Consider the following 15,234-nt stretch of genomic DNA (forward strand, 5'->3'; position numbering starts at 1 on the left):
AACCACAGGCACAGAATGAGAGACTCCTTTTACTTTCACCAAATAAAGGAGCTAGTCATTAGTAACATCTTGGAGGCCAGCCCTGAGCACAGTAAGCCAATAGGAAAAAAAGCACTGCCATCTGAACAAGAGAGATGGACACATTGAACAATCAGAAATTACGCTCCATGGAAAAGAACTACTGGAGAAGATAGAGTAACACTTGAAATTTTATTATTTTAGAATTTATTTATTTTGGTATGACTGGGGTCTTGCTGTGTTGCCCAGGCTGGTCTTGAACTCCTGGCCTCAAGTGATCCTCCTGCCTTGGCCTCCCAAAGCATTGGGATTGCAGGTGTGAGCCACTACCTGGCCTCACTTGAAATTTTAAAATGATTTAAAAAGTACTTAAGATTTGGAAAAGTCTTCTTGAGCTTGAAAAGAGTTTTTCAGACTGAAAAGTTTTAAAGATGGTGGTCACAGTTGAGGCTTGAATTAAAGGTAGAAGATAAGTGTAGGAAATAATCTGAAAGCATAAGACTGAAAGATAGAAAATATGAAGAAGATAAGAGACTTAGAAGGATGCATTTAACATGTATTATACAAGTACTTGGAGGGTCATATCCAATTGAGAGAAAAGAATGAGGAATAATTAAAGTATTTTAGTAGGAAAACAAGGTCTCAGTGATCTAGAAAGACTTGATATTTGTTTTATAAATAATAATAAAGTCATTTAAGAGGGAGAGATATTTATTAATGGGAAGTATAAGCACAGTAGAGTCTTATATTTAAAAGGAAGAGAATAGTGTAATAAAATTAGATCAAACTAACAAATATTGGGAGAAAACAAAGTATAATTAAAGGTAGAAATAATATTCAATACACTAAAACTACACATTGAATGAAATAATTCATTGAAGACAAAGATGGATTTAAATAAAAGGCACAGTTTATATAGGAAAGGCCAGATAAATTCTAGAGTGTTTTTTTTTTTATATTTACCAATTTTCATAACTGGTTGCTTTTCTAATATCTACCAAAAAAGATCATTTAAGTTTTTTAGTATCCTATGACATAAAAATTTTAATGTATTTGATTTAAGTCAATTGCAGACATTATTTTCTTTTATGTCCAAGTTGCCCATCTTGCTAGGAGCCCTGATTCCTTTGTGCTGGAGATAGTATATAGTAACCACAATCTAGAGGTGCTCATAATTATGAAGCTGCTCATTGTTTCTTGGCCTTTTCAATGAACAGAGCATCTTATATATTTTCTGCTCCAGCCCTTAAGTCAGCCATTTCTCCAAGGAATCCTGGCTTCTTTCAGTGGAGAATGATGTTTAGAAATGACAATTTGGGCACTGTGTTTGCTCATTGTTGCTGGGGTGACATGAGTCCTGGTTCTTAGTGAACTGAACTGGGAAATAGATGTGTGTATACACACACAGCTGTTTCTAGATCTTGATATGTATATTAAAAATCATTGACCACTTCTTAATACCTCAGAATCTAGTACAATACTATAGAATTTCTTCTGGCTTTCTCATTTTTCCATATTTGCAACTTGCTTCTCTGACAGAGATCAGTGAGAGATCTCATTATACAAATATATGTCTAATAATTAATGTTGATTCACTGTTTTAAATTTTTATATTTTTGTTCGTTTGCTCTTACCAATACAGTTTCATTTGTCACCAGTCTCTTTTATGGTTTTCCTAACTTAATTTCTCGTTCTTTCCTGACTCTAACTTTCAATTCTTTATTTTCTTGCAGAACTGCAAAAATTAACGTATATAATATGTTCTCATTTGTGTAAATTAGGTATGCATATACACGTATAACAAGTATGTGCACAGCAAGTTTTCTAGGATACCTAAGATATAGCTGACTGATTAGCTTTGGATAAAGGGACCTAATAACGGATGCAGAGTGTGGTAGAGACTATTGTTGTTCATACATAAGTTTCTGTATGAACTTTTAGTCATTTGCCTATATTCTGCTTTTTTTTTAAGTTACAGTAGTTTTCAAAACACTGTGATGTCTGGTTTGGTTTGGTTGGCTAGGAAAAGTAATTTATATAAATTTGTCTTCAAAATTTGTGCATGAGGTGTCCATATTTCCAAAATGAAAAATAGTAAATAATGATGATTTTTTTTTTTTTTTTTTTGAGACAGGGTGTCACTCTGTTGCCCAGGCTAGAGTGCAGTACTGTGATTTTGGCTCATTGCACCCTTCGCTTCCCAGGCTCAGGCAGTCCTCCTGAGTCAGCCTTCCGAGTAACTGGAAGTACAGACGTGAGGCACTGTGCCTGGTTAATTTTCTGCATTTTTTGTAAAGACAGGGTTTTACCATATTGCCAGTGATCTGTCCACCTCATCCTCCCAAAGTGTTGGGATTACAGGTGTGAGCCACCATACCCAGCCTCCAGGGATATTTTTTAAATTATGAATAAATTTGCATGAAATCTTACAAAGAAATTTAAATCAAATAATATAGATTTAACTCCTTAAAAGAATTTGTTGAAAAAAAATAAATTACCTTATAATACTTGGTAGTTCTGTGCTAAGCACTTACATGAATTATTTATGTAATTGTTATGGTAATTCTATGAGGTGCCTATATTATTTCTGTCTCTGTTTTGTAAATAAGGTAACAGATTCAGAGCTGAAGTAACTGCTCAAGGGCTACAAGTAGTAAGTGGTAGAGTCAGTATTCATGCTTATCTAATTTTGGAGTCTCCATTTCTAACCTTACCACATTATTTTAAAATATATATATAGCAGAGTAGATTCTTCTGTGAAATGTAATTCAGCCCTGAATTGTTGATTTTTTTGATCCATTAATACCTTATGAAAAGACATGAAGTTATATTTTTACTCCCCAACAGAAGACACCATTTTTAGTCATTATAAGATGTATTTATGAGAAGAAACCTGAGTATTACATGTGTAGAGGATTTGGGAGTAAAAGCACTATTAAAGTACCCACAATTTTAAAAATTCTACCTTTTTCCAATCTAGAACCTGTTAGAAGTACTGTACTACATTGCTTCATTAAGTACAATGAGTGTAAAATAACAACCTAATTATTGTTGGCTAAGAATCTGGCATAAAAGACCCTTATGAATCATATTTTAGTATTAAATTTGACATAATAATAATAAGAATGGTAGTTAATATTTACTAGTCATTTACTTTGTTTTGAGTACTGCGTTGGATTACCTTATTCCTTTCAACAGTCCTATGAAGCTAGTACTATTGTTTTTGTTTTATAGCCTATTAAGCTCATTGACTTAATGTTTTATAGCCTATTAACTTAAGGGGATTATATAACTGCCTAGGACTTCACAGTAGTGATGAAAGTGGATTATGGGCCTTTACTCCAAGTTGTTTTTACCGCTCATACATTTAATATAGACGAAGTGGTGTTTGAAACAAAAAGTGAATCATGAAACTTCTTTTTAGTCAATTTTCTTTATTGGTATATGTTCTTTTATTTCCTTTAGGTTCACAATATTCTTGCAGAAATGGTGATGGGGGGAATGGTATTGGAGACAAACATGAATGAGATTGTTACACAGATTGATGCACAAAATAAGCTGGAAAAATCTGAGGTAAGAATGGAAAATGCTGTAGTTGAGAAAGGTTCTAAGCATGATGACAGATTATGCATGATTTGCAGCTTTCACTGTTTGTCCTTCAGTATCACCCTTTAGGTTCAGCCGTTATGCTTATTCCGTTTTTAAAAAATTGAATATACACCTACTAGTATGCTGAAGGTTCTGTGACTATTACCTACCAAACAGCTTTGTGTATTCTTCTTTAGCCACGGTCATAGCTGCCTTGGGTAATAAGCACATTTCCAAATCTTATTGCTTAAAAGAATTATCTGAATAATGGAATCTAATATTTGCTTTGCAAAACATCAGTCAGTAATTATCAAGGAAGTCTTAGAACTAATATTTTAAAGATATGTAAATTTTGTGTTACAAAACCACTTCTGGAAAGGGCAAGGACAGGAAATGGGATTCTTACAAGGAAGTGAGTAACGTTTCAAGTTATAAATAAATGCCTAGCATGTTTGCGTTCACATTCAAAAAAGAAATTCAATACCTTAATCTTTTAATTCTAGATCTTTCCCGAAGATTTCACTGACAAGTTAGTTAAGTCACATATTTTAGACATCGGTACATATATATCCATGGTTTTTATGGCATTCTATAGGATTGGTTTGTTATACTTAGCTAACTTTCTGCTGTTACATTCAACCTTAGATTGGATAAATGAGGAACAACCGGCACTTTAGCATTGTATAAAACCCTACTTCAGAATTTTAGTGACTCTTCCCTCAAGCACTAGTCTGAATATCAGTAGCAGGTGCTGTAGCTGAGCCGCCTGGGTTCACATTATTTGGGTTGTTTATTACCCTAGCAGAGGTTTAGAAAGACCAATAGTTTTATCACTTGAGGTCAGGAGTTCGAGACTGGCCTGGCCAACATGGTGAAACCCTGTCTCTACAAAAAAAAAAAAAAAAAAAAAAAAAAATTAGCCAGACATGGTGTCACATGCCTGTAGTTCCAGCTACTTTGAGAGGCTAAGGTGAGAGTAACACCTGGGCCTTCGAGACTACAGTGAGCCAAGATCACGTCACTGCACTCCTGGGCGACAGAGTGAAACTTCGTCTCAAAAAAAAAAAAATCAATAATTTTTTGATGTCTCATTCACCACCCAGCTGATTTGAGGATACTCTTACATTTGGTATTTGCAGTCATAACTCAGATTGGAAAAAACAAACTTTATTTATAATTATTAGTGTTAAGCTCACATGTTCTGTTGATTTGAAGTAAATATTACTATGAAAACATCAAGGTATTAAAAATACACTGGCATTAATTTACAACAGGTGAGTTCTGAAAAATTTATCTTGTTGACGTTTTAAAGGATCAGTTTAACTGAATTCTTTGCCCATTTTAATTGAAGAAAACGCAGAATGAAGAATAAATTTGAAATCTAGAAACAGTTGAAGCTTTCTTATAAAAACATTTTCCAATATTCTCTTTTAAATTTAAAATAGCCTTGCATTTTTATCTCAATTTCCCATTCCTGTTGGTTTCCCAAAGGAGAAGTTTATAATGGTGATTTAGAGCTAAGATTCTCTTAAGTAACTATATATTTTGTTTGTCCTGTAGCCAATTTCTAAAATACTGGCTTTTGAAAGTGGAAAACATAAATTAGGTTAATAGAGAAAATGTTGTTTTGGGACAAGGAAAAAGACTCATAATTTAATTTAGTATAACTGACTTGCAATATATTATTTAGTAAAGAAAAGATTACTGTAAACCCTGAGCTATTGCTTTTAAAGTTTTAAAAGAACTTAAAATATGTGTCATTTGTTAAACATTGCTTTGCAAAACTGTATGGTTATAGATTTTAAATGCCAAGGGACAAACAGTGATGCAGTCCTTTAATAACTGGTATAATGAATGAGTATCTAGTAATTTGTGAATTCTGTATAATCATCTATAAAAAATATGACCAGTTGTCTGGAATTTTCACCTTTCCAGGTACTTAACTCCTTTTCATTGGTGGTGGTCCTTCTTTTTCTTCTGCTACTTAACACATTTATGCCTAGTGTTCCATTATTGGAATGCTAAGCTTGTGGGAGTTATTTGTATCCTACTGTTCAAGGTCATCCCCAAGGTCTGATTTTTCACAAAAAAAGTTTGCAACCTCCGACATAAATGGGTTAATGTGCTATATTGACGAAAGCCATGAAGGACCTATAATTATTGCATAATGGGTATTTGCTTTTTGATTGTTGAATAAAACTTCATTAATGAGGCAATTTTTCTTATCTATAAAGAGCAGTAAAATGTAATTTACATTTCAGTGGAAATAGTTATAAGAATACTGTAACTTAAAATCCATTCAGAGAAATAATGCTATTTAAAATAGTTTGGAATACTGGTGATTACTTCTATTTTTCATTCCCTGATCATCTTGCATCATACATAATTGTTATCTGGTACCAAATTAGTTTCTCTTTTTTTGTCTTTTACAAGAAAGTATGTTTTAAGTTTGATTGGAGATAAACCACAAAATTATATATTTTCTATACATGTAATGTCTGCTAATATTTTAGTTATGAAATCGGATTTCAAATCAAAGTGAGGCCATTTACTCCTGATCATCTTTTTAAAACAGCACTGAAAAGTATGATGACTAATTTTTCAGTAGTTTTCATATATTTTAAGTATGTTGGAACGACATCTAGCTTTATTCCAGAAACAATGAAATGTCAAAAGCTTTCATATGTTTCATGTCCATGTTACTTCTATTGGTTAAATTTACCAGAGATATTACTCTGCAGAATAATCCAAAATTATTTGAAAGCAAAGTATAAACTTTTACTAATCTTCTTACTAAATTTCAGTTAAAATTTTTTATATAAGCACAAACTTAAAGACTTGTTTGGCTGGGTGCAGTGGCTCACACCTGTAATCCCAGCACTTTGGGAGGCCAAAGCAGGCAGATCACCTGAGGTCAGGAGTTTGAGACCAGCCTGGCAAACATGGTGAAACCCCGTCTCTACTAAAAATACAAAAAAAAAAAAAAATTATCCGGGCATGGTAGTACTTGCCTGTAATCCCAGTTGCTCTGGAGCCTGAGACACAAGAATCGCCTGAATCTGGGAGGCGGAGGTTGCCGTGAGCCGAGATTGCACTGCTGCACTCCAGCCTGAGTGACAGAGTAAGACTCCATCCCAAAAACAAACACAAAAAAAGACTCGTTTAAAATTGAGAATGTCATGATTGATGAAAAGAACTGATTATCAATATTTTACATCATTTAAGTAATATTTTAGGAACATCATTTATCTTTAAAAATCATTCTGGGTATAATTAAAACACAGCTTTTTAAACATAACATGCATTTATCTAGGGGCCTTTGTCAGAAATCAAAGCTTTTATTATGGTGGTCTAAAGTTAGTACATTTGTGGTAATGGAAAGAAATGAATCAGTTTAATTCCCAATACCTAGACAGGTAGAGCAAAGCTCTCCCAGATCCTGAAAGAGAGAAGCAAACATATACTCTGAATGTATTTCCATCTATTCTGTTTTGATAGAAAAATGGTTTACTATAACATTGGAATATTGGGAGAGGAGGGTTTAAGCTGGGAGGTTGATGGGATTCGGGGGAAGTATAAGAGGCACTCAGGAACCTGCCTAAGAATGAAAGGACTCCCTGGGGGTGGAGGTAGAGGGGTGGGGTTGGGGAGATCTGTTAGCTTTTATGTATTTCATGTTATTCTTAAGATGGATAAATGGGTCTGAATTTAGTCACTACTTTTTGAAAGTCAGTCCTCTTTTTTTTTCCGAACATCCTGATCTTTCTAGCTCTTTCCATTCTTCTCTCTTACAGACCTTTATCTTTCAGTCTCCCAGACAGGACAGGTAGACAAGGTATTGCTGACTTTCAGAAATATGTGCTATAACAAAGGGAAAGCAAAATGATGTCAAAGGCAATTAATTATTTAGGCCAGACTCAAAAATTCTTTGTGTTAATGAACCCATATAGTCCCTGTAGCCTATTTTCCATTCTAGTTTCTCCTTGTAGTTTCTTCATCTTTTATTGGACTTAGTGTATTTTACTAGTATATCATTGATGTCATGTTTGTTCTGTTTTGTCTGCCTGCATTGTAAAAGGAAAGTTTAAATTTTTTTTAAACATTGTCATCTAACTGACAAATTGCATTTGCAGAAATGACAATTTACTTTGTGTATAAAAACGTAAAATTTATTTTGAGCATCATATGGCAGAACCAATCTTAATTTAACTCTCACAGATTTGTTTTTTTTCCATCTCTAAATTAGGATTCTAACATAAAATTGCCTGCTGGGTTTTGGAAGCTGTGAATTTAAAAACCAAAAGCTGAACCTTCAGAGTTTTGCATACAAAATGGGAAGCAGTGAAGGCTTAGAATAGTGACTGTGAAATAGTACTTTTTCCCCTCAAATGGTTTTCAGTTCCAAAGTCTTAACAGAATTGCTTTTACAGTTTTGACCTGCAGGTGCATATTAACAGTGGCCAACAGAAAATAAGATCAGAAACCTTATAAAACTTGACTTATTTCAAACTTGAATGCTCGAAAAATGGAATTAAATATATTGACCAAAATACAATGAGTTTTCATTGTAGCAAACCTTCTGACATCCAAACATGTCATAATCAGAATCAGTAAAAATACATTAATGTTTTAGTTAGTATTGATTAAAAAACCCTGAATATTTTTGCAAAGCATATTGGCAAATATTGGAAATGTTTTTAATAGACCTCTAGTTTTACAAAACTAATTTTTCTTCTGATATTTCCTGTATATTTTTTCACATCATAGATTAACTGTGTGAATTACTTTTTTAAGAGTTCCATGTATGTGGTGATGAGCAACTCTTTTGTGTAAAACTAAGTAAGAAAAAGAAATGTTTATAAGGTCTCTGATTGAAAATTTCAAAATGAAAGTAATTTATTGAGTCCTATGGAGAAAAAAATATGTAAACTTATGAAGTTAGATTATACACCTTACTAATTAGAAAAACATCGCTGAGAATTGATGATTGTGGTGATACCACAAAGCATTGCCTTTTAGCCACTAAATTTTTACTTACTCTCTGGATGTGTTTGAGAAGTAGCAACATACAGGTGGCTTTATAGTATCTTATTTTGAGATTGTGGGCTATATCACAAAACTGGGGTACCATTTTTGGTCCCTCTATCCATGTTATTTTGTCCCTCATATAGAGAATACATAGTAGTCTCATTCTCACCAGTGGGCAAAATTATTGCGTTTCTGTGTTACAGTATATAATTTATGTTAAACTGCTATTTTCCAGCAAAGAACCACTAATCACCTGAGTCCGTTAACTTTCATTACTAGAACTGTTAATTGGCCTTTTTTTAAAAAAAAAAATCAAGTTTCTGTTTTCAAAGAGTAGAGACTAAGAAAAGTGGCTCAGTATTTTAATGCCGATGTTAGATGGTCAGCTCATGAGTTGGCTCTGCCTCTCTACCTTGACATACACATTTGTCTTGTACTTGTAAAAAATTATGGTGAGAACCCTTGAGGTCACATGTAATGGTCAAAACTAGTAATAATAAATCCATGAAAGTCATTAGTCTGCTCTCTTTTTTTCGTGCAGGCAAATCCTACGTTTGATGTTAAAGCTATAATTGAAGATAATCCGTACAAAATGACTAATAATTTGGAAGGTTTTTTAAATTTTTGAACATTCTAATTTTGTTAAAACTGTAAAACACCATAGTTATTACTCACTAGAGAATTGTCATGAGCATATCTAAATGTTTATAATTGCAATATTAAAGCACTGCCATTAAAGCAAAGAACAGGCCTATTATATATCCCCAGATTAAAAGTTATTCTACCTCATGTTGAAAAAATTTTTAAACTGTTGACATTGTCTTTTTTGCTCAAAAACATGCTTTCAAAATCTGCCATTATTTTGTTAATGATTTTGAGTCTGAAACCATTTAATATTGTGTTTATTAATGTTGGTGTTCTTTCACTTTGCTGTTAGGTCAAAATTATGAATGTGCATATAGCAACTTCCAGCAGGAAGGGTGGGTAAAGGTTTTAATATGTACAAATTGTTCCAACTACCATCTTATTATGCTGTATTTCAAACTTGAAAAAAAAAAAAAGACATTTTAAGATGGTAGGATGACATTTTATGACATAAATAACAAGATTATTACTTTCCTTTTCCCTTCAAGAAAGTCGATTGTTTATTGCATGAAGAAAAGGGAGCTTTCAGGGTCTTTGAACTATATTTTAGTAATGCTGCTTTTTCAGTTTTGCTTGCACATATTTTGTTTATTTTTGGGTCTGGCAATTTAAAAACAAAATCAAAAACAAATCATATCCATCCATTACTATCTTTGTGATTCAAGTGCTTGAAATTTCCAAGAGTATGTCTGTATAAGTCTTCTATCTGTTTGGCCTCATTTTGGTATATTTGCAGACTTCATTTTGTTTTCTTTCTCTTAATTCTGTTAATTTATTTAATCTCATGGGAGAGAAAACATGATCATTCTTTTATATACTGTACTTCATTCTTTCATCCAGTTCATATTCTTAACTGCTTTGGATTCATATATTTGTTTTTATTGGTGTAGTCGCTGCAGTTTTACCTGCCATGGTGGTGCTCAAGTATAACATAGATGGAAACAAGTTATTTCTCTAGTAGAATTTCATTCTTTTTATTTCTGCTGTGTGTCAACTATATAATCTTAAATCTTTAAGAACTATGTTGTACTGTCAGAAATATCTTACTTTTACGTTTAAAAATGTATTTACAGTAATCCCCCCTTATCTGTGTTGGATACATTCCAAAACACCCAATGGATGCCTGAAACTGTGGATACTACTGAAGCTTATACATGCTATGTTTTTTCCTATACATACATACATACGATAAAATTTAATTTTTAAAATAGGCACAGTAAGAGATTAACAACTAATAATAAAAGAGAACAGTTATAAAAGTATAATGTAATAAAAAGTCATGTGAGGCCAGGTGCACTGGCTCACACCTATAATACCAACACTTTAAGGGGCCAAGGCAGGAGATTTACTTGAGGCCAGGAGTTTGAGCCAGTCTGGGCAACACAGTGAGACCCCGTCTCTACAAAAAGATATGTATATTTTTTACATTAGCTAGGCATGGTGGGACACACTTATAGTTCTAACTATTCAGGAGACAGGTGGGAAGATCACTTGAGCCCAGGAGTTCAAGGCTGCAGTGAGCCATGATTGCATCACACATTCCACCCTGGGTGACAGAGTCAGACCATGTCTCTTAAAAAAAAAAAAAAAAAAGTTTTGTGAGTAAGTCCTCTCTCTGTCACAGTATTGTACTGTACACACCTATTTTCAGACCACAGTTCACCACGGGTAAATGAAACCATGGAAAGTGAAATTGCAGGTAAGCGGGGACTACTGTACTGCTAACAAGTCAGGTAAACTTAATTTCTGTAAGTTTTAGCATTGAAAAGTTAAGTGTTAGCAAAAGTTACTTTGTTGCTTTGAATGTATCTTACTAGAAAAAAATATTTTAGCCAAGATGAAAATTACTTCATACCTCTGTGTCAGCAAACTGATCCCCTAATGGAAAATTACTTTATGTTTTAATAAAAATGTTTTCAGACATCACTTTCATGAATGTCTGAAAATGAAATTTGTTTTATAGCCATTCTGGTGTTGACTGAGTGACATAAAGTCTTTTTTTGCCCTAAATTTTCATATATAAACATTGCTAGCTGGTTTAAACATCTACTTATTGATCGATTGTCATTATCATATTTTCTTCACATTTTATATTTTGCATAGTAATGATTTCTTTTTAAAATGTTAGTTTAATTAAAACTTAAAGTACATATTACAATTTTTAAAAATCCTACCATTTGAATTCATGGCATACTACACAAAAGTATTGAACATGCTTGAGAAATAATTTGATTCTCCTAATTCATTTGCGTGTTCTGAATAGTTCCCATCTTTTGCATGTCTATAGCTTGCTGCTTATGTTTAGAAGAATTGTAGTTTGTTGTACTTAGAAACTTCTTTTGATTTTACATATTAAGCACAAATATGCTATTTAAATCAATTGCTGTATTGACTTTATGTATTCTCGTTAGCAGCCAACAGTCGACACCATCTTTGGTCACAAAGATACAAGTCAGTCTAATGAAATTTAACAGGATGCGTTTTTTAATTTTTTTAATTTTTTTTTTTTTTTTTTTTTGCTTTAGCTGTTCATGGTACAGGATATTATGGAAAAGAGAGCTTCATGTACATTTAATACTGAAAAAATTATGTTTACTATTTATAAGTGTAAACCATAGTGTCCAGTAAAATACACAGATACACAGAATTTCTCTTGCAATAGTAAAATCCCTTAATAATTAATGCCTTTTTAAATATTTATACTCAAATATTTTGTCAATATTTTTCTATAGTCAATTCATCATTTGTCTTCTTTATGGAAATTCCAAAGTAAAAACAGTGGCAAATTGGTCTTTTAACTAGAAAAATTACAAAATCCTCCTGTCTAAAAAATGATACTACCTCCAGGACGTCTGCAATTTTGTAGATTTTTCTTCCTTAGTAGTCAACATACTTCCTGGTAAAACAAAGCCAAAAGATGGTAAACCTCTTTGAATTAGATTCTTCTTTGATCCTAACCCACTCTCAATTTTGGTAGCTAGACCTTTAACTTGGAATGGAATCAAATTAAAGACCCTTTCGAATATGATACATGCTGCCTGAATTATTATTTAGTTGTATCTCCAACATCTTTGGGGGAGCAGGAAGGAAGGGGGGATAACAGAAACTTCATTGCTTCAGGTAGGTATAAGTGTAGAGGTCAATCACATTTTTAGTTGTACATCTCAAAAATAACTACCATCCATTTAATTATAAAAATTCTCCAGCCCTATTCAGTATTTAGTTGGGTATGGAGTTATTCATTTGTATGACCCTTATTGCCTGTGTAGAATATACTTATTATTAATACTATTCTACTAATTTTTCTATTATTTCCAATTCTGAATTGATAATCCATGGCTTTTATTTCATTGCTTAACAATGTTTGTATCCTTTATTTAGCAAATAGTTTACACTGGCCTATTTTGTATCAGTCAAGATTTTTCTCAGGTAACAGCTTTATTATTATTTTTATTTTAATTAACAAAGGTAGGATTACATAAGAAAAGAAAACTAAAATTATGAAAAAGGGACCTTAAAGCTAGTGTTTCTAATTTGATGGACATTGCCTTATATATAATCTAATCAAAGTGGAAGATTCGTTTTTGTTGTCTATTTTTATACAAAATGATGCCACTGAACTCACATGTCTTTGTTGACTTTGCTTTATTATATAGCCTGAATAAAAATTAATGAAATGTAATTGGTATATAAATTAAACCTTAAATATGAAGGCTGTTAATGTAGGTGAGAAAAATGATATTATATACATTTTTCTTTTATTTGTAAGCATATTTTCTTTTAAAATTATTTCACAAATTATAAATGTTCCTGCTAATAGGAAAGCCAAGTATTATGCACTAATGGTACTTACTGGAAATTTTAGAATTCCTTTATTTATATTTACTACCTCTTGCTTTTGTGCTCTTCTTTCTCTAAATTTGTGAACTGTAAGCTGAATATATGTTGCTCAATCTATGCTATATGACAAAATATTTTTAATCATTATATTTTTATTAATGCATCAAAGGGTTGGAATGATCCTCTTCTTGTAGTTTCATCTTTAAGCAGAACTATATTCTTTGGATTGAGGCTTTACTTAAAAGCCTATTTTTTGAATGTTCTAGAACTTTCTTAGAAAAGTTTAAAAGAGCCCCCACAATTTAAAAAACTAATTTTATTGCTTTAAAATGTTTTAAGGGTTTATCCCTAAGAAAAGAAATTAAACAAGCACGATCTATTACTTACAATTTTTATTTCACAGCACATGTTGATAATAAATGCCATTTTAAAAGCAAAAGAAAATCTATCATGATCGTTGCAAGAGATATTTAATAAGGAAACTAATGTAAATCATGCTTCATGCTATATGTCAGTTAAATGAAGATACAAGTGAAGATTTAGGTCTTATTGTGTGAATATTGTGTGGTAGTGCACATTAATTTGTATTTAAATCTTTACATTGTTACCATTGCATGTGTTCACTGTATTTTTTAATGTGTCACTGTTTTCTCTTTATAGATTAGTATTTCAAAGTAACCATTCCATACCAATTCAAACTACCATCTGGTCCCTAAGCTTGTTATATGAAAATCTTTTATCATTGTCTTCCATTGTAAGTGTTTTATGATGAGCTACACCTGAGTTGTACATTTTCTTTTTCTTTTATTTGCTTCTGTATACAGGCTGGCTTAGCGGGAGCTCCAGCCCGTGCTGTATCAGCTGTAAAGAATATGAATCTTCCTGAGATCCCAAGAAATATTAACATTGGTGACATCAGTATAAAAGTGCCAAACCTGCCCTCTTTTAAATAAAAATGTAAAAAGGCCACTCCCAGGTAAAATCCAGGGGGAAGAGTCATCTAAGTTTACCATGCAGTTGTTTACCAAAAATAGAGGAGGAGAGTCTTAACTTTTGCTCTTGGATTTAAGTCAAGGTACTGTATAGAAGTTGTGTAAAATCAGTATGAAAGTTCAATGTTGCTTTTCTTGCTCAGTGATTTTAAAGAAATTGAGTAGTTCCTATGTGATTTTGTTTTCTTTTCTGAACTGCATTCCTGTGCCCACCCACGGCATGCCTCTATGTATTAGCTACTACAGTGTTTTAAAAAGCATTTCAGAGATTTCTTTAATTATGTACAACCTAAAATGTTGGTGTTTTGTATGGATCACAAATACTGCATTCCTTAATTCCTTCTGCTATTTGTCACACAATTGTTATTTAAAGAACCAAGTATGTATTGCATGAAAACATTATGACTTTTTTCTCTTAGTTTAAATAAACTCCAAGGTAACTGGACTTCTAAAGCACCTTTCTGTTTTTGCCTGATATCTACTTTAGCAATAATTTTTTTTACAACTCTCTGACTCAACAAAGTAAATAAAAGTATATTTTATCACTATTAAGCAGCTGTTAATGTCGATTTATTTTATACTTATGTTTTTAATATTCAGAAACTCAGTAAATTTTTCTGAAAATTATTTCACAAACCAGGAGCAGTCTGTCTTACGCATATTGTGCAAGATGAGATCTGCAGTGGGAGGCGACAGTCTTTCTAAAATGTATATTGAGAATTGAGAAAATGTAAAATCTTTTTTATACAAATAGCTTTAAGCCTTGCCTCTTGTTCCTTCTTGCCCAGATGGTAAAAAATAATTTCAGGCCGGGCGTGGTGGCTCAAGCCTGTAATCCCAGCACTTTGGGAGGCCGAGGCGGGCGGATCACGAGGTCAGGAGATTGAGACCATCCTGGCTAACACGGTGAAACCCCGTCTCTACTAAAAAAAAAATACAAAATAAAATAAAATAAAATAAATAATTTCAGCAAATACCTAATTGATTTTGAATACAAAAACCCTTGGGGCTCTACTTGTCTGTTTCATCCTAAAGTAAAGTTAAACGAATGTTTTCTTAAGTCCTAACACTCACTTATTCTAATTTCTCATAATTGGCCCACATTTTATTTGGTCTTCCATGA

General features: G+C 32.5%; 1 protein-coding gene across 2 annotated transcripts in view; it reads left to right on the forward strand.

Annotated features, from left to right (window-relative positions):
* Positions 1-14,663, forward strand: part of AP3S1 (adaptor-related protein complex 3, sigma 1 subunit) — a 70,632-nt gene extending 55,969 nt beyond the window's left edge. For both annotated transcript variants that reach the window (XM_011963665.1, XM_011963666.1), the window contains exons 5-6: positions 3,484-3,591; positions 13,944-14,663. In XM_011963665.1, coding sequence (XP_011819055.1) covers positions 3,484-3,591; positions 13,944-14,072 — 237 coding nt within the window. In that variant the 3' untranslated portion in view covers positions 14,073-14,663. The remainder of the gene's footprint in view (positions 1-3,483; positions 3,592-13,943) is intronic.
* The last annotated feature ends 571 nt before the right edge of the window (positions 14,664-15,234 follow it).

This window comes from Colobus angolensis, unplaced genomic scaffold, assembly GCF_000951035.1.
Source record: "Colobus angolensis palliatus isolate OR3802 unplaced genomic scaffold, Cang.pa_1.0 Scaffold62, whole genome shotgun sequence".
Lineage (NCBI taxonomy): Eukaryota > Metazoa > Chordata > Mammalia > Primates > Cercopithecidae > Colobus > Colobus angolensis.